The 27,638-nt window shown below is 38.8% G+C and overlaps 1 protein-coding gene across 1 annotated transcript in view; it reads left to right on the forward strand.

The window, feature by feature from the left end:
• The window catches only part of EXOC4 (exocyst complex component 4), a 1,030,122-nt gene that overhangs the window by 721,476 nt on the left and 281,008 nt on the right, over positions 1 to 27,638 (forward strand). The window contains exon 9 of the mRNA XM_012650605.1: positions 2,166 to 2,385. Within this exon, the coding sequence (XP_012506059.1) occupies positions 2,166 to 2,385 (220 nt within the window). The remainder of the gene's footprint in view (positions 1 to 2,165; positions 2,386 to 27,638) is intronic.

Raw genomic sequence — 27,638 nt, forward strand, 5'->3', positions numbered from 1 at the left:
ATATCCTGGAGGTCTTTTCACATTAATCCATCAAAAGCTTCCACATTTGGGGGGAGCTGCATGGTATTCCAGTAAAAACTGTAGATACACCACAGTTTATTCTCTAATTTATGGACTTTGGGTTGTTTCCAGTCTTTGCCATAGAAACAATGCTATAATGATCTATATACTGTACATAGAGATCATCTCATCCATATTCAGATATAGCTGTCAGAAGAATTTTCCAGAAGTGGGATTTCTGGGTCAAAGGGAAATACATTTGTAATTTTGAATGCTAGTACCAACTTGCCCTTCATAAGGGTTGAACCATTTTTTTCACTTCCGTCAATAATATACAAGAATGCCTCTTTCCCCACACTTACGCCAACAGAGTGTGTTTTCAAACTTTTTGAATTTGGCCATGGGTGCAAAAATTGGTATTTCAGTATAGTTTACTTTGTGTTTTTCTTATTATGAATGAAGTTAAGAGTTTTTTCTAATATTTAATGGCCATTGTATTTCTTTCACTGTTAACAGTCTTTTCACAACCTTTCATCATTTTTGTACTAAGTTGTTTAGATTTTTTTTTCTACTTGATTTCTACCCATCATCTGTGATATAAGTTGCAACTATATCTTCCCAGTTATTGATCTTTTGTCTTTATTTTATTTCATTTCATTTCACTTTCCTCCTCTTCATTTTTGAGACAAATTTAAAGTACAAGGCTTGCTTTCCATAGCACTCTGGAACTGTAAAAATGACCGTGAGAGCTGAAACCATGCCCAACAAGCTTACTCAATGAGAATAATAACAGTTCTATGACTTTTAAAAATTGTCAAAACATTAAAAGGTCTCTTCCTGTTATTTACAAATGTATACAGAAATGAAAAATAAGATAACTCCTATGCATTTAGTACCCTGTAACATTAGAAACATTGAGAATTAAAGTATTTTATTTCTTTGTTAAAATCTTATCAAGAGTAGTTTGAAGAGTGCTGGCCACCTCCTTCTTGCGTGCTTTATAATACACAGCAAGCATCTTTTCTGGGCCTTGGCAAACCGTCAAACCATCATACTCCTTCTAAGTTGGGATCAGCTGCCAGCATTTATCCTTTGTTTTTTCAATGTTATGAAATATCTCCAAGAGTTCCTTAAATGTGACATATTTTGCCAGCATCACTTCCCCTGGCGGGCCATCCCTCTCCATCTCTTTCATCACGGCCACTTTCCTCGTGGGTGTGGCCCTCGCCCTGGCTGCATCTGCCTCTCCAGTGGCAGCAGCACCAATGTTCCCATGGACAGCGATTTCTTCTGTAACTCCATTTATATTCAATTCAAATTTCACTTCCAGTGTTATCACTTTTAGTGTTTTTTTTTTTTTTTTGGTTGTACTTTTATCTTTGTTGGCCAATTCCTACTTTTAATTACCCATTTTAATAAAATGTCACATGGGTTTATCACCAGGAGACAGGGAGGCATCACAGCTCCATGCCTTGCTGCCTGTACATGAACTGAATAGCAATGTGCAGTGACCAATCACCAGTAGACTTTGGAAGAAGTGATGTGATTGGTCACTGATCATGATGCTTGTGCATCAGTCATTTATATAGTTTTTTTCTGAAGACCTAACGGCAAAGTTTGTACGTTCTGCAATTACTCATGGTTAATTTACTGTGGTTGGTATACTGTGGTACTATGGAATTTAAACCATGTTACTGGGGGACTGATGTTATTTAACTAAACTGTGGTAACTTAAATCTGTGCATATCAAGCCACACAAAGCATGGGATGCCTATATAGAAAATTACCAAGAATAATAGAACACACATCTGTGTACTCATCTCTGAGATTTTACAGTTTTTAACATTCTGTTATGTATGTTTTAAACATTTTCAATAAAGGAAATCATTATAAGTAAGGTTGAAGTTCTCCTTTGTCCTCCAACTCCTATCCCATCCCTTTCTTAACCTCCAAACTCATATAGCATCAGGAATTTTAAAGAGTAGCCTTCATTCCAAATAACATATTTTGAAAAAAGTAAAAATCATATATAGATGAATAAGAGAGTGGGACCTGCCCTCTTCCTGGAAATAGCCAAAGCCTAGAGATACTCCTATCTGTTGTGTTATACTTATCTAACTATTTTTCTGGTATATTTAATGCCTTTCTTACTGTTTGTCTTCCAGATTTATTCAAGAGATTGAGCATGCCCTAGGACTTGGCCCAGCCAAACAGTGCCCTCTTCGAGAGTTTCTCACCATGTACATCAAAAACATCTTCCTCAACCAGGTCTTGGCTGAGATCAACAAGGAGATTGAAGGAGTCACTAAAACATCTGACCCCTTGAAGATTCTAGCTAATGCAGACACCATGAAGGTGCTGGGGGTGCAGCGGCCTCTCCTACAGGTAATCACACACTTTGAGCTTACTGTTTTTATCAGCAATTGTCATTGACTTGGCAAGAGCCATAAATTAAAAAAAGAAGAAGAAGAATTGCCATCTGTTTCCATGTACATCAGGGAGAAAACAAGAGGAAATAAATTTAACAGGCACTAGGGAAATTTTGGTCTAATGTAGTTGGATAATGGGAGTTCCTTAAGATCTTTAAGAAAAAAAATGGTGAGCTTTGGACGTGGGAGATGGAGAGCCTCATTAACATGCAAGCCACTCCTCATTATTATGCCTGGAATTTGTCCTTGAAAGGAATTTTTTTCCGTTGGTGAAGGCATCCCAGAGTATGAAGGATTAACAGGAAGGAAGTTATTCTGCTTAACCTCAATTACCAGCAGGAAACTCTCTGTACCATTTGAGGGCAGACATGCTGTACATACCTTGGCTAGCTCACAGTGAATTTGAACCTGGAAACTGGCTTTTAAAAGTCAGATCATTTAATTCCAGTGATGATCTTGTTAATATTGAAAATTTTACTTTGACTATAACAAAATGGTTTCTGGGCAACAGAAAGAGTAAAATAATCTGTCAGTAGATATTTTTGATTAATAGGCTGGAGGTATATATTTTATATACATTTTGGCTAGTGATTTGGAGGTAAATATAAAACTAAAAAAAATAGTATGAGTTTAAATTATAGGTATACATTAGCTATTATTACATTGTGATCAAATTCTTCCAGTGTTTCTTCATTTAAGGGAAAGATTGACATAATAGCACTTTTTTTTTTTTCAAGGCAGGGTCTGGCCCTGTTGCCCAGACTAGGGTGCAGGGTATCATCATAGCTCACTATAACCTCAAATTCATGGGCTCCAGTGATCTTCCTACCTCAACCTCCTGAGTAGCTGGGACTACAGGTGCGCACCACCACACCTGGCTGATTTTTTTTTATTTTTGTAATGATGGGGTCTTGCTATGTTGCCTAGGCTGGTCTCAAACTCCCAGCCTCAAGTGATCCTCCTGCCTCAGCCTCCCAAAATGCTAAGATAATAGGCATGAGCCACTGTGCCCAGCCACAATAGCACATTTTTATGTAAGTTGTATGCTGTGAGGGTATTCAAAGTGTGGAAGGCTTGTGCTTTTCAAAAAGAAGTTGTGTAAATGGAAGGGAGCTATATTTGCTTCAGTCACCTGCTCTTACACCTGCCTTTATATATGTCTTCCTTGATTTTTCCTCCTCTGTACATTAAAATTAACAGAAGTGCTGGACCTTTTGCAGGGAAGTGTCCTAGTTATAAGTATTCTTTCTTTAAGGAGCGAACTCTTTTGATATCGAGGACATAGGATAGAGGCATCACACCCAGGAAGATGTTCATGCGAAGGGCCTGGGTCTGTGTTAGAGATGCTCCTGGGGAGGGATCGGTACTTGAGTATGGGCTGCAAAGGCAGGGAATGGTAAAGACGTGTGCTCACTATTCCTTCTGCTGGATTCCTTTTCCACTGGCTGTGTGTGTGGCTGGGATCTTCTCCTCTCTGAGTCTCACTTCAAATGTCACCTCCACTGAGAGGCTTTTTCTGACTGCCCTACCTAAGTAGGTCCCCTTTCCTGGCTATTCTCCATTCTCTATATGGTATATAGAGCAACTTTAAAATGCTTAGTGTACTGACTTTAAAATGGAAAAAAAAGGCAACAGTGCACTACAGAGTGGATCTGTGAACTAAAGACGCTGGCTTATTTGAAGTGATAATTTTCAGCTTGAGTAACAAAGACACATTAAAACTCATAACTGGTTGACTACAGTCTGGGCCACATCAGGGCCATATACTACCAGCTAAATGACATCTCTGGCCAGTCCGTCTCTGTGCCTGCCAGATCCTCCCAACCTCGTCACCTGCCATTTTGTACATGTTACTATGCCTCTTGTCCTTTAAATCATTTACTCCATTCCAAGGCTAGGTAAGGACTTCACTTCTACCTTTTCTCTCTTTGACCTTGTCAAGATTCAGTAATTATATAGAAGTGAGTAAATCTTGACACCAAGGCCATTCAAGCTATTAAGCTGCAAATTTGCTTTCAGAGCTTAAACGCTTGCTTTGGTTTTTGGTTATTTTGTTGTCCTCTCATTTTTTCATAAAAATTTTATTTTATGAAAATGCAAATTAGTTAGACCATATCAATACATTTGTTTAATATTCTCAGAGTTTAGAGGTTTAAAAAGCAAAGGAGGAGATGGTTATTTTTCCCCATCTTGAAAAATTCTCTTGCTTTATAATGATTGTAAAGTGTTTTCTAACAATCTGCCATGCTCGAGTTTCATTGTTTCTTAAACACGTTTCTGTTTCTCCTTGATATTTTTATTCCCAGCTAATGATAGGTGGTTAATCTGAAGAAAAAGTACAAAATAATTCTCAAAAACAAATGTTAAAGGAGCTTAGAGGAAATATATGTGTGTGTGAAAGATGCATGTGGATTAAGTATTCAATTGCAGGAAGTTTAAAAATGTCCTTAGAAGTGATTCCCTCTGCCACACTGTGGTTTGGTCGCAGAGTGGAAGAGAGCATGTGCCTTCCCCCTGAGGCAGCACCCAGTGTCATACAGCATCAGCCCAGCAGGTCCCCCAGGAAGGGTGGAAGGACAGCTGTCTCGGTGCCGCTCCCGTTTGTTTGCTGATGGGCAGACACAGTGCCTGGGAGCCCTGTGAAGAGAAGCCGGGGACACTCTGTCCTTGTCTCTCCAAAATGGCATCTGGGCAGTGGAGACTCTCGGGTTGTGAGGGAGCATTCCTGTGGGTGCTAACATGCGTTCACATCAGTGATTTTACTTCCTAGACACAGGTTCTGCAGGAGGGAAGGAAGGAAGTGAACAGGAAGGAAAAGAGTACAAGCACCATTTTATACGTGAAACAGCCGTATTAGTGTTGGCCCAAAATGATACAGCAGAGTAGTATTAGTAGTAATAGTAGAAGTAATAATAGTGATGACAGCAGTCACAATAGCAGGTAGTCGTGATGACAGCAGCTAACACTTGGTAGCATTTGCTATGAGTCAGACACTATTCTGGGTGCTTTATATGCACTGACGTGCAAGTGCTTTAAATGTATGGCAGCAACTCTGTGGAGCGGTGTTCTTATTATGGTGAGGAAACTGAGAAACCATGAAATTAAATATCTTGCCCACAGTCACACAGCTGGCAAGTAGTAGAACCGTAATTCAAACCCAGGCGATGTAACCCTGTCATCTGCTCTAAACCAGTTCTACGCGAAGTGGAGTCTGAGGATTACGCTTGTCCGCACACTATTTGGTACCAGTCTTCCCTGAGACATAGGGAATTTGTGAGTGATCGTGTAGCCACTGTATTTTTTTTTAGCAATTGATATTTTTAGACAACTGACATTGTTTTGGATCTAATAAGAAAAAATTGAGACTTGTGTTTTGTATATCTTTGTGAGTTTTAAAATTTCTTTCTTTCTAGTGATTCATTTTTATTGTATTTTATAAAAGCATCAATCTGCCACAAACTGGGGGGAATAAACCAGGCTCTTGCCACAGTCAGAGAAGCACTGCTTTAAACCCCTCACTCCTCTGTACTGCTTCACAGAGAAGAAAAGCATAGAACCGTCTCCTCTGCCTCAGCGCCTAAAGTGCTTTCCAACTGATGGAGCAGCTTGGATATTTGTTGCAGTTGGTTCTCTCTTAAGTCCCCAGCTCCTAGAACACGTCTGCCACAGAGGAGGCACTCAATACTTAATAAATGGATGGATGAATGAGCCAATGAAAATGAAGGAATGAATGATGGCTTCGTTAGGACAAGGACGTGTGTGTATGGTTTCCACCCACAGTATAAGATGCATGATCTTGAATTTAGGGATTCTTGACTAAATTAAAGTGTCACAGTTCTTGTGCCTCTTATGCTCCCAGTGTTAAGGCTGGATTGGATACACAGCATGGTCCTCCATCTCTGCTCTTTCTGTTACCATCACTTTTTCTGCAAAGTGGCTTCCCCCCATTGCAAGGTAAAGCATGTTGATTCAAACTAAAGAAATCTCTTAGGAAAAATTTCTCATTTCTCCTGAGTTAGATTCTGGACATGGAGTTTTGGAATTTCACGTCTGGCATCCTAGACATGGGGTTTTGGAAATAGCCGATTGAAGTGGATACTCTTTCATGCCTGACATGTCTCCCAAAGTCTGCAAACTGTTCGCTCCTCAAACATGAGGAAACAGACTGAGCTGACTCAGTTCAGTTCTCTAGTTTGTCATTGATTTGGGGATATCATTTAACTGATTTCTTCTTTGCTGCTCCATCTAAAAAAAAAGTGAGGGGATGCATACTTAAGGTTTTTATCCCTTGCCTATCAAACTGACGTATGGGCAACTATCTATGTAAACAATGGTACTAGCAGAGTTTCTCCCCCTACCCCCAGTGGAATATCCTATACCCTTGCTACTTGGAGAACAGTCTGTGGACAAGAGCTCAGATCTCTCAATCAGAATCTGCATTTGTACAGCATCACCAGGTGGTTTGTATACACAGTAGAGTTTGTAAAGCATTGCCTGACACCAGTGCAACACACAGCGTGGCCTGGGGACTGGGAGCATCACCCTCACCTGGGAGCTTGTGAAAAATGCACATTCCTGAGCCTCACTCCACCCTGGGATCTTTGTTCTAAGCAGCCTTCCAGTGATTTTGACACACACTAACGTGTAAGAAGCATTCCCTTAACACAACATCATCCTGCCCAGCTTCCAGTTAGGAAATGGGATCTAATGTTCTGGACTCTTGGCTTTTTGGTGAACAATAGTAGTCACTTAAAAAAAAAAAAGTATCTAGCATTGTTTCCTACAGGCCAGAAATTGTAAAGACAATATTTGCAGCAGCAGCAGCAGCAGCAGAAGCTGCTTCCTCGTCTAGCACAGTGCTGGGTTTTGGAAAGTTCCTTTCAAATGTAGGATGAGCTTACATTTTCTGGCTCATGGAGGGCGACGTGAAACAGAGGCGGCTTTCCTAGTGCTCAGACCTGAATTCCCGCATCGTTGGAGGAACAAACATAAGCTGTGCAAGTATAAATTTTAGACAATCTTGAAACATTTAAAGCATATTTTCATTTTCCTCTCTGCCCCAGTGTTTGTCAGAGCACATTCTGAGAAGTGAAATGGCTACTGCAGATGCCTCACAGTCTCCTCCCCTGCCAGCTGTGGGCTTAGAGCAGTGGTTTTCAGCAAGGCTACCTTTAGAATCATCCAGGGGCTTCCTAAGATACCACTGCACAGATCCCATCAGTTGGTCAGGAGCGGGGCCTGCCTGGGGCCAGTGTTTTTCACGATGCCCAGTTGATCCCAGCATGCAGCCAGATTAGTGCCTCTGGCCTGGGTCTCTCACGCCACAGTATCAGTTACTGCCCTGAGAGACAGTCCATCAAAAATTGTGGTTGAGGCACTCTTCAATTCAGTCAGGTTTATAACATAGTGCTCTGTTGGATACTTTGAACCAACCCTTGTACATGAGCCTTGGAATCAGATAGAAATGGATTTCAATCCCAGCCATTTCATTTGATAGCTTTGTGACCATGCCCAAATTGCTTACCCTCTCTGTACCTATTTCTTCCTCTATAAAATGGGAATAATAAAATGTATGTCATAGGAACACTAATGGTTACATGGAATAGTGAGTGTAAAACACACCCTCTCCTTCCTGCCCTGTGTCACACGTGTGTGGATCTCTGCATTGACGGCTCTCATGTGTTACCTGCCTGCTCCTTAACTCTCGCCTTCCCTGCTCTTTGACCTCTGCTGACTGTGCTCCTCAACCCTGCCACCTCCTTCTCATCACCAACGTGCTGTTGACCCGCCTCCTGTGCTTTCTACTCTAGCACACACCTAGTAACTTCTCTTTCCTGCCCTCCACTACCCTGGTGTGACAGCAGGAAGTGATACTGTTTCACCTCTTTTCTCCTTTTCCTGGAGTTACTCAGCCAATCATTGATGGGCAGCAGAAGCGGCGTGCAGTGTCTGTGACCATTAAAGCTAGTGGATTAGTTTCCTAAGGCTGCCATGACAAATTGCCCCAAACTTGGCGGCTTAAAACAACAGAAGTTTATTCTCTCACACTGCTAGAGGCCAGGAGCCACATTCCCTCCAAAGTCTCTAGAGGAGGACCCCTCATTGCTTCCTCCAGCATTTGGTGGCTCCCGGTGTTTCCCGGTTCTGGCAGCGTAACTCCAATCTCTGCCTCTATCCTATGCCTTCTCCCCTGTGTCTCCATTTGTTCTTTTTTGGCTCTCATAAGGATACTTTCATTAGATTTGGAGTCCATCCTAATCCAATATGATCTCATCTCACTCCTTACCTTAATTACATCTGGAAGGATCCTATTTCCAAGTAAGGTCACATTCTGAAGTTTCATGTAGAATTTGAATGGGGGGCACACTATTGAATCCACTACAGCTAGTAACTAGAAGCAAGTTATACAGAATGCAATATATTCAATTTGCTGTATTCTCCTTGAAGACTCTCTGGCAGGAAGCAGGGTAGAAGTATTGCTGTTAAGGCAGTAGGCCCAGGATGGCTTAAATTCTAGATGTCAACAAGGTTCAAAACAAAAGTTTTTGGTAGACTGAGTGATTGCTGGGACTCTAGTTAGGCCTCACTCAAGGTTGGTGGACACAGCTGCTTACAGTATAGTAATTTGTTAAAAAAAAATTATACTGATGCTCAAACCTATTATTCCCCCATCCAAGCTAAGGCACTGCCAGTAATGTCTTCTGGTTTCCTAAGGATGTGCTGCCAGAAGCAGTAGCATATTGTTTTCATCATGTCAAATTACGTTAATATGAAGAATGTTGCATTTGAGCGGTATTTGCATCACGGCCAGTTGTTGCCGTTCCAGTCTCTGGTGCAGAATAGATTCAGCTTTTATTAGTGTAAATAGATTAGTCCCATTTAAGGTCTGCTGGAAGTCATCATGAAAATCATTAAGTTGAAAAGAGAGCTGATCAATTGATTTTTTTCTCCCTGTAAGCTCTGAAAGATAGTGCTAATGGTCTCACGGTGCTAAAATAAGTCTTAGAACCAAGATTCCTTGGGATCTAATCTGATTCTTCAGTGTTCACCTATTCCTAAAGAAAGACTAATTCACCTCTCGTGGTTTTGATTTTCTTTGAATTTTACGCTTATTTATTCAGTAACAGTGTTGTTTCACCTCTTCATGTCAAGAACGGATCTCAAATAACCAACTACCTGTGGCTACGTTAGACTTTATCCAGGAAGACGGAGTAGAAGATGCCTTTGTTCTTGTGTTTGATTGTTTAGATTGTCATCATGGCTTTCAAAACACACCTGTTCACTTTCAAGACAACTGAGCAAATTAAATCTTTCATTACTCATGGGGATTTTCGGGATCTTATAACATTCATCTGTGTTTTCAGATGATTTTATCATGTTGCATTACTTTGTATTAATTCTATTACTGGTTTAACACATTTTAATTTTTGTAGAATTTTTGTTGTGACTCATCATAGCCATTTTTGAAAGTAATGAAACTGCTAAATTTCATCATGATATGGTGGGAAAAGCATGTAAAACATGATTTTGGTCTTCATAATTATCAGCTTGATGACCTTAGACAAGTCCAAGCCTCTTACTTTCCCTGAGCTTTCCTTCCCTCATCTATAATGCGAGAATGCTACTTGCTGAAACTACTTCAGAAGACTAGGGTAAAAAGTACAGTGGGATCATGTGTTCAGCAGGGGTTTATGAAGTGCTTTACATACTGGATGTTTCATAACAATTATTACTATTGGTCTACATGTCCACATGGTTGTTCCATTCAGAAAAATCCATTAACATTAAGGGAATGGTGCTATAATTAAAAAAAAAAAACCTATAGAAATAAAAAGTGTTTTCTATTAAATGAAAGCCTCCACTAATCCTTTCCAACAATTTGTTTCTAATCATCTAATACATGATTAGAAAACCAGTATAAGAATCTGGTAATATTTCATTCTAATAGTTTATCATAAAGATATTTTTAACATACGTAAGAGCTGGAAAAACTATCCAGTGAACACCCACATACTCACCAGCCAGATTCTGCAGTTAACTTTCCTATATTTGCTTGATAGCATACCCCAACTTGTATGTTAATTCCTCTTCAGCCATCCCAGAGATGAATTCCCAGTCATTCCCTGAGCACCTTACCATAGTGCTGTTCACAGGATTGTAATATCTTACTTAGAAAATCTGAACATACAGAGAGATACATTAAGTGAAAGAGTAGTTACTTTAAAAGAGTGTTCATTTTCTGAAAGTACTCATCCAAATGTTTCCTTCAAAAATTGACCAGCTCATGTTTGTGATTAATCTATAAGTAGCGCTTTTATTGATACAATATTACAAAGGAACTTATCCTTATAACTGTTGATGAAGAAGACTATGAAATGAGAGATGATTTTTATGTACAGACAGAAGAGGCCCATTATATATGATCAGCTTGAATTTTTATAAATATCTTTAACTTATTGTCTTATCTCTGAATGAAAAAGAAATAGGATCTTCTCCATCTGGCTGGTTTTTCTTGGTTAACCAGACTTCTATAAGTAGCTTTCTGCAAAGCAATGGGAGAAAAAAAATTATCTAACTATATTTAAACTAGCTTCTATGTAGTATAGCCAGCTAGGCTTTTGGAATAATATCGGAGGGGCTAAAAACAAATATTATTTTTTCTTTTGTCTGCAGAAAATCATCTGCAACCAACCTTATAAGTTTTATAAGGATCCTTAATGATTTCAAAAATCTTTGATTTTTGAGGTCAGTCATTATTCCGAATACTTTCTCCAACAATCCATCATCTCTTGTAATGTATTTGGAACTGATTTTAATTTAGATGCAACTTTGAAAGAATTCATCTATTACATCTGGTTTATGAGGTCAGTTTTAAAAGAACAAGCTGGAAGGCTTTATCCACATGGGTAGAGGAGTCACAAGGGACTGCTGAATGAGAAAGTAATTACAGTTAGTGACATTGGTTTACCAGCTTTTCTTGGGGCTAAGAAACTTGTGTGAGCACAAGGCTGTTTCAGAATGACATCAATATAGGGCTAAGCACTGGGCTTTAAACTAGGACTCTGAGTTTACTTTCTATCATGAGTAAAGATAGGCTCATTGATGGCCGTCTTATTTGTCTCCTAGACAACTAAGGCTCATTGGGGTAAGCATTTTGAGACGTTGATTGGCTGCTGTCCATTTTGATCTTGCCTCAGCCCACTCCTTGGTGGATAAGCAGGAGAGAAGGTAATGACTTATGACAGATCTGCTGACAGGGACCCAAATACATTAACAGTCTGTCACTCAGATCTTAAGAGAGCTGCCTTTGCCTGAAATATATTTGACGTTACTTGCTAACAAAGGCATCTTCGGATTTATTTCTTTTCCTTAAATGTTAGAGAAAAGGAAGGGCATCCCATTAAAAGATACTGGGAAGAGAGAAAAGGCTGGCTCGACAGCCCAAGCAAATGATAGTTATCATTCTTGGGAGCAGCACAATTGCTGATCAGGCAAGATTACCAGTAGGAGCCAGATGAGTGTAGACTGAGAACTGCTGTACTTGGAGAATTTTCGAGGTTCTTATCCTAAGTAATTTTTGCCCTGTCTGGATGTTGCAGCTCCGGTTTAGAGATGTTCTAGCGAGAAAATGAAGAGAGAGATGCAAGACTATCTTGGCTTGGAAGTTTAATGGCCCTTTAAGATTAACTGTTGAAATAAAGCAGCTGTTTTTCTTAGTGCTTTTCAAGGATCCTGTCCTACCCAAAAACTTGCACGTGCTTAATCTTAGCCTAGACACTCGAAGCTGGGCTGGTAAAAATCTGATACATCTCCTTTAATAAGAGTAACGTGACACAGTGCAGTAGTTTCCACTGGTGAAATTCTAATACAACTGAGCGATTAATATTTATTTGTTAAACACCTGCTTCGTGCTATCACTAGACAAGGCGATGTAGAGATACAGAATAAATATAAAGCAAGATTCTTTCTTCTCACAAATTTAGAAGCGATCAGTTAATTAAGGAACCAGAATTTCTCCCACCCATGAATCCAAGAACAGTAGAGGACAGTTTATAATTGAGCATTTAGAAGAATGTGATCATTTAGATTTTTTCAGTGTAAGAACTGAGGAGAAAGACAATTAGGACTGGAGAATTCAAGACAGAACTTAGGCAACTTAGTGGGTCCTGGAGCATTGTAGGGTGTGTAGAAATGGAGAAAGCAACCCAAACAGGGGACACAACAGAAGCAAGGACACAAAAGATCAAACTGACTGCCATGTGTTCATGAGATGGAGCAGTCTAGATAAATGAAGAAATGAATGTGGAGTGAGAAGTAAGGGTAACGGGGTGCATAAAACTCTATCATGAGGGTTTCAAACTTTGAGCACACAGTTTCCTTTTGAAGTGGGAAGAGAGACAGGATGGCGAAAGGTTTCAGAGAAGGGATATACTCAAATGGATGCACTTCTATGAACAGTGGGCTGTGGCAGTTCCCAGACGGGATTAGAGGGCAGAAAGCCTGGGCTCACGGAGACCAGCAAAGGCAGGGATGCAGCTCTGAGAGGGAGACAGGTGGTTTCCTATGAGTTTCTCTCCAGACCAAAGCTCTGGCTAATGACCTCATGGCTGCCTGAGGTTTGGTGAGACCCAGCGTTTTGCTGAGCTCAGCGTTTTAAGTCATTCTTTTGATTGATCGTCATAATGGGCCAAGCCATCCTAACAGTCTAACTTTCTGGGATAAATATTGTACTCATTAATCTCCATCAGATTGTCCTTCCTGAGCCCTCAAAGGCCATGACTGGATGGGTTTGTCGTCATCTCCGTGTCCTCAGGAGCAGCCATTTGGCTGCAGCACGTTCATATTTGTTTAAAGATTCAGCCGTACAGTTCTCATTGATTGGCTTTGTAGACACACAGGAGCTCTGTCAGTTAAAGTCCTGCTTTGGGGAAAAGGCAGCACATGGTAGCTCATTAACAGGTTATCTATGTCATTATGTCCTCTTTGGATTGTGCATGTAGAAAATAGAGTCCTTTGAGGAGAAAAAAAGATCCATCTAGGCTTCTAGTTTCCCTTTTTTTTCTTCCTCATTTTTATCTTCTTTTTTCCCCCTCTATAGTTACAGCTATTCCCATGATGGATGGTCATATCTGTGGAGTCCAGAATGCCCTGAGTATTCACTTGCAAATAGCTACAAAGTCAAAGTCAGATAACTGTACTTAAATGAGAGCCATTCTCTACCTCTCCTCAATGCACACACACTGCTTCTCTTTGCCCCATTGCAGCTGCAGGAATTTAATTGCTTCTTCCTTTTTATTCCACAGAGCATTTCTGAATTTGTTGTCCCCTTGGTCATTTCAAGGTCAAGGCTGCCTATCAGGCACTTGCAGAAGTGCTCTGGTGACCTTGCTTGCTATGTTTGCCCATAGCTTCCAAAGTTTTACCGGAGTGAGCAGCCTGCCTGAGCAGAGAGAGGGCTGGATTGTCAGTTAATTTCTTGCCTCTAGAATCTCTTCTTTTATTCTTTCAAAATTTTGCTTTAGAGCCAAAGGAGATCTTTGACACACAGTAGGCACTCATTTGTTTAAGGAATAAAATGGAAATTGCCAAAACTATATTACAGTGTAGCCTCTGGCTTACATGGTTAGGGATAGGGTGTATAAAAGGGAACCTATGTTGTTTGCCAAGGAAAGTAGCATTAAATATTTGTTTTGTAATAAACTTTTCATTTCAGAAAAGTTTTAGATTTACAGAAAAGTTGCAAAGATAGTACAGAAAGTTTCCATATATCCCACACCTAGTTTTCCTATTATTACTATCTTATTCCTATATTTGTGTGGTGTATTTGTTAATATTAACTAATATCAATACCTTATTATTAACTAAAGTCCATACTTTCTTCATATTGCCTTGTTTGTTTACCAAATGCCCTTTTTCTTCCAGGATCACATCCAGGATACCACATTACATTTAGTTGTTTTATCTCTACCAGGTGGGGAACCCGCAGCCTTGGGGCCACATGTGGCCTTCTGGGCCCTTGAGTGTGGCCTTTTGGCTGAATCCAAATTTTACAGAACAAATCCTTTTAATAAAAGAAGTTTGGATTTGGTGGAGGGGCTGCACTTGGGGATCTAGAGGCCCACATGTGGCCTTGAGGCCACAGGTCCCCCACCCCTGCACGGCTATCTTGGATGTAACAGTTTTCTCACTTTTCCTTTTTTTTTGATGACCTTGACAGTATTAAGGAGTCCTGGTTAAGTATGCTGTAGAATGTCCTGCAATATGGATTTGTCTGATGTTTTTCTAATGATTTTACTAGGATTATGTGTTTTGGGGAGGAAGATCGCGGAGGTAAAGTGATGCTTTTGTCACATCAGGGGTACATGCTATCATTGATGTCAACCTCGATTACTTACCTGAGGCAGTGTTTGTTGGGTTTTTTCCACTACGAAGTTACTTTTTCCCCTTTCTATAGTGTACTCTTTGGAAGGAAGTCACTTTACACGACACATACACTTAAAGAGCAGGGAGTAATGCTCTACTTCCTTGAGCATGGAGTATCTCTAAATTATTTGAAATACTTCTACATGAGAGATTTGTCTTTTCCCTCCCATTTTTATATTTATTCAATCATTTATGTCATACGGACTGATGGATTTTTATTTTATACTTTAGGTTATGATCCAGTACTACTTTATTTATTTTGTTGCTCAAATTGTTCCAGCTTTGGCCATCAGGAGCTCCTTTAGTTGACTCCTATATCTCCTATATCCTCATCATTGTGACTTGCTCTTTAAAGCACTTCCTTACTTTCTGGCACTATAAGATGCTCTAGGCTCGTCTTGTGTATTTCCTGCCCCAGTCCTCGGGTCAGCCCTTTTTCTAAGGACCCTTTTCCCTTTGATTGGAGAATAGTGTTAGAAACCAAGGTCTGGGGACTGGGTATGCTTCTTGCTACTTGAATATCAAGATCCTCTCACATTAGAAGGAAATATACCAGTATATACTAGCCCTTGTATATATTCACATCTGTGAATATTTCTATATGTAACTATCTGTATCTGCATCAAGCCACAAATGAGTTCATACTGATATCTCCAACCCTAATCCATTACTACATGGATCATTCTAGCCTCCGCTTTTTGCTTAGATGTGATGTGTTCTCCAACAGTGAGAAACCTGGCTCCTACCATCTGCCGTCATTGACTTAATTGTATACATCAATTCTTCTATACACATCTAGAATTGTTCAATTCCAGTACACATGTATAGCAGTATCAGAATTGTAAACCCATACCCTTGTGGAGATAATTTTATCCACTAGCATACAGTGCTCTTTTGCCTTTAGTCTTACAGAATGTGCTCATTTTTAAAGTTACTTGGGTCAGCACCTTTTCCCCCACCCCCTTCAGAGAGGTTGTTTTATACATTTTCAGTACAGTTAGATGGTTTTGTCCCATTCTGCATTCTATTCTATCATCCCGTGATATCCTAAATGATTTTTTAAAAATTTTTATACATTAATGTTCGCTCTTTGTGCTTTAAAGTTCTATGGGTTTCGATAAATGCAAAATGCCATGAGTCTAACATTAAGGTATCATACTGAATGTCTTTTTCTACCTTAGAGAATTCCCTGTGTGTCACCTATTCAACACTTCCCCCTCCCCCCAAGATTCTGGCAATCGCTGACTTTTTATGATCTCTATAGTTTTGCCTTCTCCAGAATTAATATCATGGGAATCATACCGTGCGTAGCTTTCTCAGACTGGCTTCTTACACTTAGCAATGTGCATAAAATTCCTTCATGACTTTTTATAACTCGGTAGCTCATTTTTTTAATCACTGAATAACATTCCATCATACGGAGGTACACAGTTTTTTTATGCATTCACCTGTTGAAGGACATCTCGCTTCCATTTAGAGTGATTATGAATAAAGCTATAAACATCTACATGTAAGTTTTTGTATGAACATACACTTTCAAATCAGTTGTGTTTTTTGTTTGTTTTAACCTGTATATCGAAGTTGTTGGAATCAATGGGGTTGTAGTGGCGGGAGCAGACTTGCAAATAAACAAATACATCACAGTAGTACATGTTTTAATAAAGTATGAACATAATGTGTAAACTGTTGAATCTACACTAAGAAAAAGGTGAAAGTAAAACAGTTAAATTACTGTTAGGTTCTACTCTAAAAAAGACAATACTTACCATTTCTTTCCAGGAAAAACACTCTCTTTCTTTACATATACACACACATATGCACACACACAAAACCAAACTAACTTACTGAAAACATGCTGCTACAGCTATAGAAAAGACCATGAATCAGGGGCCACAAAAGTCTTCTGTCTGAAAAAAGATAGTCGTAGGAACTCACCAGCAACAGACTCCTGTACAACTTAACACCTGATTTTTCTTCTTCCATCTTAACTAGTAGGAAAGAAAAATCAATGTAAAGGAGAACAATCAGCTCTTGCCCATGAGAAGGAAAAAGAAGACTTCAGGAGGTTTAGGTATCTGGAAACCTGGAATTAATTAATAAGACAAAAGAGCAAATTTAATTATTTCAACAAGTCATTCGGACCTAGCAACAAGTAAATTTATTCTGGGATTTGTGGTTCCTCCCCTGGCTATTTCTTATAATGGGAGCTAAACCCAAAGGAGCTCACCAAATGAGAAATGATGAAATCTTGCTTTGTCAGGAGCTAAGCTTCCCTCTGTCTAGAAAAGCTTTTGTGTTAAGCTCCTAGGAAGAGATGGCTTTGGCCAGGGGGCCTTTCAGAGGGCTCTTGCTCCCTGCTTGCACACTTTTGAGTGTTAGATGGCTGGGTCAACTGGGCCAGTTGGAGCCTGACTTATACACCAGTCAGTGGTGAAGAAGATGAAACCAAGAGAAGGGAGAAGGAACACATGCCTGGGAGATGGAACACATGGTACCATGTACACACTCCTTGAATGTGCAGTGCCCCTGCATATTAGTAAAATAACACAAGCTCAGAGGCTTGATTAGATTAGCAAGTCCTCATTTGAAAGGAAACTAATAGGGTGAAAGGAGTATAAGTACAGGGGCCAAAGCATAAGTGCAGAAAGAACTTTCTCCAGCAGCCTGCAGGACAAGAAATTTGTAAGCAGCAAGTGATCAGAAGAAGCTTTTTGATGTATAGAACATAAATAAGAAAAAATCTCTAGGTGAAAAACAAAAAAAATTCAGAGATACATTATAATTTATGTTTTAGTTTAGTTGGTGAATGTTTTTAATTAGTCCCTGGATAAGTGTATTTTTTAAAAAATCTTGGTATAGTTCATATATTTGTCTAAAATGCATTAGTTAGATGTTTATGTGAGTCATTACATATTTATAATATCTGGTTTTTTATGGAGTAGTTTTATAGAAATCATCATAAATGACTAGATTAAGAGCTATTTTTACTCTTTCTCAACTAGCTTTATCTGGGGAAAACCAAGCTAACTGGCTTATGAAACTATTGACTGGATTCACTCACGAGTACTAACCCAATTGTAGACCTTATGCCTGAGTGGAAATAATCGATCGCTTTAGTGCTAGCTTAGCAAATACGAATACTTCGAGTAATAGCAAAAATGTTAGGCTTATTTTAATTCTATTTCCTTATTATTCTACTTCCAAAAGAATTGGGTCTGAAATATACCGGCACAGACTTGTTTACTTATTTGATGGAAATATTAATATAACATAGCAGACAGGCAATGGTGTGACCAAACTTCATGTATATGGGACATCCTAAGTCATAAATCTTTTTAATAAAAGCCTGATTGTGTACGGTCAACCTACATTATGAATTTTCCCCGGCTAGCCTTGGTATTCTCTGTCATATAAACAGTAGACTTCAATAGAATTTTAAGGCTAGAAGGTACCTTAGAAATTAATCGAATTTTATCACTGGAGTCAAGTTCAACATGTTAAGTGCCTTGTAGAAGGTGAGCTAGATGTCTGGTCAATCTAGACCCCTCCCCTTCTGGCCTAATTCTTTCTATTCACCTGCAGCAGTATTTACGACCTGTTACCTTTGATATACTGAATAGTTTGTTTATATTGGATTTTAACAGCACCAACACTTGTACTATAATAAATATTTCATTCTGCCGAACTTCTAGAAAAGTAACATCTTCAGCCACCTCCTACTTGGGGTGACTTTGCCTTTCCTTTTGCTCCTTTCTCTAAAGGCAGAACACATTTCACTCTAAAACCAAGTAACAGGCATCTCTCTCCTAATTTATGGTTTTCAAAATTTTAGAGTATTTTTTTTTCTCTTGCTGCCCAGAATGCTGTCTGAAAAATCACAATGATTTAAATAATTGATGGCTACTTTATGAAATTGTCAGCCTGGATCCATCCTCCTGCCTCCCCCAACCTCAAGTCCTTGAGCAGCTAATCCTTTTATGTTGTATGCTTTTTTTTTTTTTCCTTCCTGGTTTCATTTAGATAATTATATTATTCACCCTGGAATATAATTTCCATTATACTGTGGGGGTAGTGGGGGCGGAGTGGGGTGGGAGCTGCCTGCCGCTGGCATCTGCAGGTTGTAAAATGTCTGTTACACTCTAGCCTCTAATTTCTTTGCCATCCCACCCTTTAAAGATTTAATTATACCTGTGTAAAAGCATAATTTGAAATGTGACTTCTGATTCTTTTGGAAGATAAAAGAGAGATTAATCCATTGTTAAACATGAATAAGCATAGCACAATGGAAAAAACTCTGGACTAGAATTCAGGCATCTGTATTCAGTTGAACAAACAATTTCTGAATGCCTACTGTGTGCCAGGCACCATGCTAAGGATTTCAAAGAAAAGAACTGTCCTCTGGGAGTGTCCATCCTGGTGATCTCCTACGAACTTTTGACTTGACTTTGGGCAGTGCACGTAATCTCTCTGGACCTCAGTTTTCTCATCTCTCAACAGAGGCTATCGGACCTCTTCAGAATTTCCTGCTAGCTGTAACATTTGGTGATGGTCCAAAAAAGACCACAAAGTAGCAGTCACATTGCTTCTTTGTCAGACTTAATCGGAAGAGTAGGGGGTGGTAAAGGTATAAATTTTCTGGAACAAAAGTCAGCTTTTCATCTCTGAAATCAAAGATAGTCCAACCTGAAAGCTCTTAAACAAAGAGCTTTTCCTTTTTCTTGAATGTATTTTCTACCTGCTAAATCCAGCATACTCAAAGCAGGACCTATTTGGGGGCAGAAGGTAATCATCTCTGAGTAACTCAAAATTATTATCAAAGGAGCAACTTCCTCTCTCAGATTATTGCCTGACATCTTTTTGCTAGCTCATGAAGCGGTTTTTCCAGTGAGGATTCTAATTCTAATGTGGTTTTCACAATTCTAAATTTCACTATCCATTGGTTAGAAGGGAAGATCAAAAAAGGCGTCTTATGCTTCTTTATATATTATTCTTTTCTCTTTGGAGGTATTTAATTTGGATATGGTGGGACTTTCCAACTCAGAGACTTGGAAAACTTAAAGACATCACACATAGAAGCAATCACAGAGCAGACTTTGCGACTTTAAGAGGAAATGCTGTCACCTCTGTCAGATCCTTACAGTGTTGGGTAAAGTAAACCCACGATGACAGCATACAGCCTGTTACAAATGGAGCACAAATGACACATGATAAAATAGAGATTTAAAGTGGATTTTATAACTTGTTTATTTTCAGGGAGCAAATCATAACCCATTTGCCTTATTGGAAAAACAATTTTCCTGTTACACAGGGAAAATGGAGTATTTAAGAAGGAAATGAATGTGACAACCAAATGGACTTGGTTGAAATCATCAAATTTCTTTCTTATTTACTGTTGTTTTTGTACTAGGGAGAGTGATATAGGGCCTAGACCAGCTTTCAGCAGTAATGGTGTTTTTATGACAAAAACTAGCCATCTGGGCCAAATTAGTTTGTACATATCCCACACTCTCTAGGGGCAAAAATTGATGCTAGAACTTTCTCGCCTTCATATACAATATTAATGCTTTCCATAATTTGCAATCTACCTCCTTTTTTCTCTCCATCTTTATAACAATGTTTGCAAGCAGCCCTCTTCTTTATTGTCTAATAATAAAATATTATGAGTCTAGTAATAACCCCACCCCTTTTTTGGAGGTTTTATTTCTCTTTAAGACTGTTCTTTATACCAGTGTTTCTAACATTTTAAGATTCGTGTTCATCACCAGGGGGTCTTTTAAAAATACATATTGTGATCCAGTCTGGTTGAGTCTTGATGTTCTACATTTTGAACAAGCACTCAGGTAATGCTCATACAGCAGGTTCATGAACCCTACTCTGAGTAGCAAGGCTGTAGACCAGGGGTCAGAAAACTTTTTCTGTAAAAAGCCAGATAATAAATATTTTTAACTATGGAAGTCATATTGTCTCTGTTCAAATGACGTTGCCATCATCGTATAAAAGCAACCATAGACAATAGGTAAATGAATGAGCACGGCTGTATTTCAATAAAACCTTCTTTACAAAGAAATTTGGCAGCTAGATGTGGCTTGCACGGTGTAGTTTCCAACCTCTGCTTTAGACTATGTATTTGAAATGATTTTTTTGTTGTTTTTAACTTAAAGGTTTCCATCCAAATGTTTACATAGGATTGTTTTATAATGTGAGGCACATATATAGAATGGATAGAGGTTACTTTATGCTCTACCTAACTATTATGCAAGAAAAATTTTAAGTCAATTAACAAGATATTTGTTCCCTCTAGAGGACTTAGAATAAGGTTGAGAAGCATAGTGGCTCAGCCCTGTTGCGGCATCGTAGTGGCAACATTTTGAGAAATCACTTTCTCTTTGGCAAGAAGTGGTTTAGTATTATATATTGTTATGTGCATGCCTTTCTCCGAACTCTTTTTCCTGCATATGTGCATTTCTTTTATCACATCCCTTGCCATATCATTTGGCACTGATCCTATTTGGGTAATGAGATAGTTTGTTGTGCTTGCAAAGAAGAAAATGATTTTAAATGTTTTTTAATAAGTTAACAGGAGCAAGTCTTGAAATTACTGTAATGAGATAATGACAGTGTAGCATATTGCTTTGAAGATTGTGCTCTGGTGAAAAATGGTATGCTCTTAATAAATTCATTTTCACTGTATTTTCCTTGGCAAGGTTGTTTAGCATTTGCCTCTTTGTCTACCAGTAATAGGGAAGTGGTCGTATGAGTTGGCAGTCAATAAAGAATGAAGACTGAAGCTGGTACTCATTTAAGAGTACTATCGAGATTTAGGATATCAGCTGTGGGGGACTTGTGCCAAGACCCAAATCCTATTGTGACAAATGCTTTATGGGAATATTAAAATCCAGACTTACTATACTCAGACCAGTATACTACGTTCGTCTTTTTAATCTGTCCATTATTATAGATCACATGAGTTTGTTTCTTTGAAGTTTTGAACATTACGCTTGGAAGTTGTCTAACAATCTTTGCACTTAGCCAGCAAGTATCCTGTGTGTATACTCAACGTACAGCACAGTGTAAGACACTGAAGCAGCAGATATGAAGAAAAGCTGAGTGCTGCCCTCAAGTTTATTGTTTGTTAGAGAGGAGCAGGCATACTAACAAATCAGTGTTGTATCTGCCATGATCTACTTTTGTACATGGCACATGGGGAGCTCAGGAGACAGTGGTCAATCCTACCTGGAAAGATGATTTTTAAAAGATATCATAAAAGAGATGATGCTTAAGTTGAATCTAGAAAGATGGGAGAATGTCCCAAAATAGAGGACAATGCATTAACAGAGGTATAGAGGCATAGGTCATTGACAGAAATAGATGCATTGTCATATATACCTACAATGGCATCCTATATAGCAATGAAAATGAATGAACTGCATGTTGTACATACCCTGGATGAATCTAACAAACATAATGTTAAAAGAAGCAAGACAAAAGAATATGTAAAATATGATTTTATTCATAGGCAAAATGAAGCTATATAGTTTAGGGATACATATCCTTTATGATTATTTATTAAGAAGTACATTCATATTATAAATTTCATCATATGTTATATTTCACACTAAAGAAGATTTCTCAAGATGAGATCCTGAAGTAAGGCAGTAGGAAATGGAAGAATGGTATTGGCTTAGACTGTTTGAGCTACTATAACAAAGTACCCATAAACTGGGTGGCTTATAAACAACAGAAACTTATTTCTCACAGTTCTGGAGGCTGGGAAGTTCTGGATCAAAACGCTGGCAGGTTGTCTGGTGAGGGCCTACTTTCTGATTCATAGTTGTCTTTCCACTGAAGCCTCACTTGGTGGAAGGGATGAGGAATCTCTCTAGGGTCTTTTTTTTACAAGGGCACTAATCTCATTTATGAGGGTTCCACCCTTATAACCTAATCACACCCCAAAGGTCCTGCTTCCTAATAGCACCCCGTTGGGGGTTAGGATTTCAACATACACATTTGGGGGAGGGATGCATAAACATTCAGCGCATTGCAGGTGTGAAGGGTGTTAGGCTGTAGAATCACGTGGTCACTGACTGGCAGGGGGTGGAAAGCCAGGGTCTATGATGGTGCCCAGGGTTTTTAATTTGTTGACAAGAAAGATGGCATTTGCTGAGATAGGGACTATATTAATAGTATCCACAGGGGGTAAGGCCTTTTCTGCCGCAGCTCTTCCCTCCTTTTAGGCCCATTCTTACTCTACACAAAGGTTATTTTTCCTACCTAATTCTTCACATAGGTATAAATCACTACCACCTCGCTACACCTGACAAGAGAACGACTCAATGTCCCGTCGTTACACCCTCATTAAATCCAGTGATTACCTCAGGCTATGTATACGCCCCTTTACATTTTTACCCAGCCAATTCGATTTCTCTGATTCGTCACCACTGCCACACACTTTATTCTTACCCGTTTAACATGTGGAGTCCTCACTGCTCACTTTCCTTCTCCGTGGCATCGGCCACACCTCGCCGCCCTGCTTCTGCAGGCAAAGCAGCGTCGCCGCGTCCTTGTCCTCAGATTCGCCTCCGTTTTTTATCACCAAATTTAAAGTCCCCTTCAGGAGCTCATTCCTGACTAATAAAAGGTCATTTTATGCCCTCTGTAAAAGAGTACCTGAAAATATCCATGTCCACATTAAAACCACGCTAGATTTTCTACTTTGTAGTGAATTTTGATCTATTAAATATGGATTTTTTTAAGCTAAAAGGATCTTTGACTAACTCAAGCCTAAAGCTTAAAAACCAAACTTAGGTCTTAAAATTGAAATTCGTATGTATAAGTGGCCTCCATATCATGGGAACTTGGTTTTATTGCTTTCGTGTTTTCTCTTTGTGTGAAATAGAGTGGATCAACACTGTTAAGATGCATGGAGGCCCACTCTGACTAGATAGGCATATGTTTTAGAAGTATGTATGTGTATATGTATATATATGTGCGTGTGTGTGTGTGTGTGTGTGTGTATATACAGACTCTGCCCATTGTTCTGACTGAAAATATCGCTGGGTTAGACTCATCCCCAACAGTCCTGTGTCTGGCTCTCTTAGGAAGTCAGGGACCCTTTCCTGTGGCTTGGTGGGCTTTCTTCCTGACAGAAGCAGTTCGCATATGTTGACTCTACACCATGTAATTCCTGCCATGTGTCCCAGCCATGGTGTCTCCGTCTCAGCCATCGAATGCCATCTTTCTTTATTATTTTTTTTCTCTCTCTCTTTTTTCACTATACAACACACAAATAGACCATCTTTCTTGATACCAGTTTGGACCTTGGTGTAAACAAAACTCCACACTTCATGTTGCATAAAGCGAATTAAAGGAAGCTTTGCTTACTGTAATGGATTATGGGTTTATTTTATAATCATGAACACAAGTCACAATAATCTGGTTATTTGCTGCAGTGGCATCAGTGTTTTTTGGGGGGAAATGAAGTATCTCTGTTGATTGGCTAAATTTTCAGTCTTATAGAGTTTGAAAGAACATAAAAGGCAGGCATTTGTTCACTATAATGAAACAGCAAGCTTTGTGATGAATTCTATGATAATTACCCTTTACTCCTCACTCCCCTGTGTACACACACACACACACACACACACACACAGACACACACACACACAGGAACTTTTTGATCTATAGCAAAAAAACGTTAAATGTCACAGTTATTTTATATCTCTGAAGTTGGTCTTCAATCAAGTAAAGAAATAGAGGATAAAGTGAAAAGAAATTTGAGAAAAGCCCATGTAAGAAGCAAACTGAGACCAGAATCTCATAAAATCCATTTCTAGTCCTGTCAGCTACTTGCTTCGTTACCTCAGGCTTTCATATAATCTTTTAAGTCTTTAGTTCTACCTTTCTGGGCTGTTCTTTTTCTTCATTTTCTTATGAACCTCAAAAATGTTAACGATAGAAATCACAGGCCAATCTGAAGTTAGTCAAGCACCTTGTAGCCACAGCCTTTTTGCCCTGAGTTTTGTGTTGGTGGCATGCATGTCATGGTTGGCGCTCTGGGATTAGACAGTCAGAGCTTGATGTGTAGGTGGCGTGGATCCCATGGTGGTACTCTGGGTTTAGAGAATCCCTTTCCGATACTCAGTACATACAGATTGTTCAGCTGTATGCTGGACTGAAAGAATACATACTTCTGTTTCTGGGAACTTAAGACCATTCAACAAGCAAAATGGTATATAGTTTAGAGTCAGCAAACTTGTTCTGTAAAGGCCCAGATGGTAAATATTTTCATCTTCGTGGGCCATATAATCTCTGTTGAAACTATTCAGCTCTGCCTTTGTAGCAGGAAAGTAACTCTAGACAAATACATAAATGAATACATGTGGCTGTGTTCCAATACATTTTAATTTAATTAACTTTAATTGCAAAAGTAAGTGGCAGGTCAGATTTGGCCCATCGGCCATAGTTTGCAGACCCCTGGTGTAGCGGCAAGATTGCTGGATTTTGAGCTAGCGTTGAGACCCGTATCATCACAATGTTGTCTTAACATCGCTTTTATATTTATTTGAAAAGTTCGTGGTAAGAGCACTTGCCATGCCTCTCTTAGAAAGCTAAATGGGACAATTTATTTTACTTTTTTTTTTTGTTTTAACATTCTATGGACTTCTTTTAAATTGACACTTTGTAGTTGTACGTACTTATGGGGTACACTTTTACTGTTTGTATACATGTATATGTTGTATAATGATTGAATCAGGATAGTTAGCATACGCATCACCCATCACCCATGCGTTTATCATTTCTCTGTGGTGAGAACATTCAAAAGCCTCTCTTCTGGCTATTTCGTAATATCCAGTACCTTATTGTTAACCATAGTTACTCTACTGTGCAATAGAATAAATGGAATAATTTTGAAGAATAAGATTTATTCACAGTGAAGTACTATGTAAACATAGATTTTTTCCTAATAAGTTTTATTAGCAGCAGCAAGAGCAGTTTTTATAGAGGAGTAGATTAGGATTCACTTGTAATTCCCCACAACTATACCAGAGTATCTTGGAACTTATGGATTTGGGGATAGAACCACAAGCCCTCAGGCACCTGCAAATGTGCCTATGAATGTGATTCTACTTTGGAATCTTAAATCAGACCTCCTAGCAAAGGGAAGAAATGAGATATGGCCCTTTTTGCCTGAGTACACAGCTTTAGGAAGAACATGGAGAAGGGGAAGATGTCCACCGGGTCTGTGATAGGTTTTACATTAACCCTTGCAGTCAGTGGGTTGACAGGTATTATAGCTGATTTCCCTCCCATCTAAGTGTTCCCATGTGAAGATTTGAAATTTGCCAAGGATTTGGTACACTCAAGGGAAATCATATGGAAACTTTCCCAGTTTCAGTATCTTTAACGCTAATGCAAACATTTCTTATAAGAGACAGCTGTGGGAGGTAATTGTGTCTTATATAGACTTGTATATTCTGTATAACACAGACCAGACCTCCTTCTAGTTGGTCTGGTCACGGTCCCCCAAAGCATTTGTAGCATTTTTTTTTTTTACCCCTTATGCTTCCGCAACTCTTCCTTCCTACCCAAAATATTCTTCATACTTTCCTTCAACTGTCAGATCTTATCTGTAAATACATCTCACCCCTTCTCTGGGAGCTGAAATGTTCTTGTTTTCTGAAGTCTAATAATATCATATGGTGTCTGGGTCATCATTTAAAAGTTACAATTTACCATTTTATTATTTTTTACCTTTTTACATCTCAACTTCTCAATGAGACTATAAATTTTCTGAGATCAGGGACCATTTCTAATTCAATTCTACATCTGTGTCAGAGCCTTACACATGGTAGATGGGTAAATATACGTTTATTGAATGAAAATATGTTTAAGCAAAAGCAAATATGTTTTTGTTATAGGAGAGCCTTTCTGAAGCCAAGAATACCAGGATACAAAAACCTTGTTTGGTAGCTTTTAATAAAGGTCTCATCTGTGTTAACCTGAAGCCTTGGGACTTGAAAATAGTTCTAATCCAATCGTGTTCTGGTAAATGTTTAACAGCTAACTCCCTGGAAAAAAAGAGTGGGGAAAAAGCAATAAATCGAGCTGGATTTGTTGTGTTTTCCAATTTTTATGGTGTAAATACTCCCAGCATGGCCAATTTTAAGCTACCAACATGGTGCTGAATGTAGTCTTGGGAAGAAATGCACAGTACCATGCCATTACATAGAATTTGCATCATACAGCTATAATAGATGTAAATAACCTCAAGAGCATAGAAGTAAAATATAAAATAACTGAGAATTTATAAGTTTAGAGTTATTATGATTGTTTTTAATAAAATTCATTTAATTATACATTTATATAATATAGTTTTTAATGATGACTGTTTAATAAGTGGCTCATACACACAAATAGACCATCTTTCTTGATACCAGTTTGGACCTTGGTGTAAACAAAACTCCACACTTCATGTTGCATAAAGCGAATTAAAGGAAGCTTTGCTTACTGTAATGGATTATGGGTTTATTTTATAATCATGAACACAAGTCACAATAATATGGTTATTTGCTGCAGTGGCATCAGAGTGTTTTTTTGGGGGAAATGAAGTATCTCTGTTGACTGGCTAAATTTTCAGTCTTATAGAGTTTGAAAGAACATAAAAGGCAGGCATTTGTTCACTATAATGAAACAGCAAGCTTTGTGATGAATTCTATGATAATTACCCTTTACTCCTCACTCCCCTGTGTACACACACACACACACACACACACACAGACACAGACA

This window comes from Propithecus coquereli, unplaced genomic scaffold (genome assembly GCF_000956105.1).
Source record: "Propithecus coquereli isolate 6110/MARCELLA unplaced genomic scaffold, Pcoq_1.0 Scaffold335, whole genome shotgun sequence".
In the NCBI taxonomy this organism is placed as follows: Eukaryota; Metazoa; Chordata; class Mammalia; order Primates; family Indriidae; genus Propithecus; species Propithecus coquereli.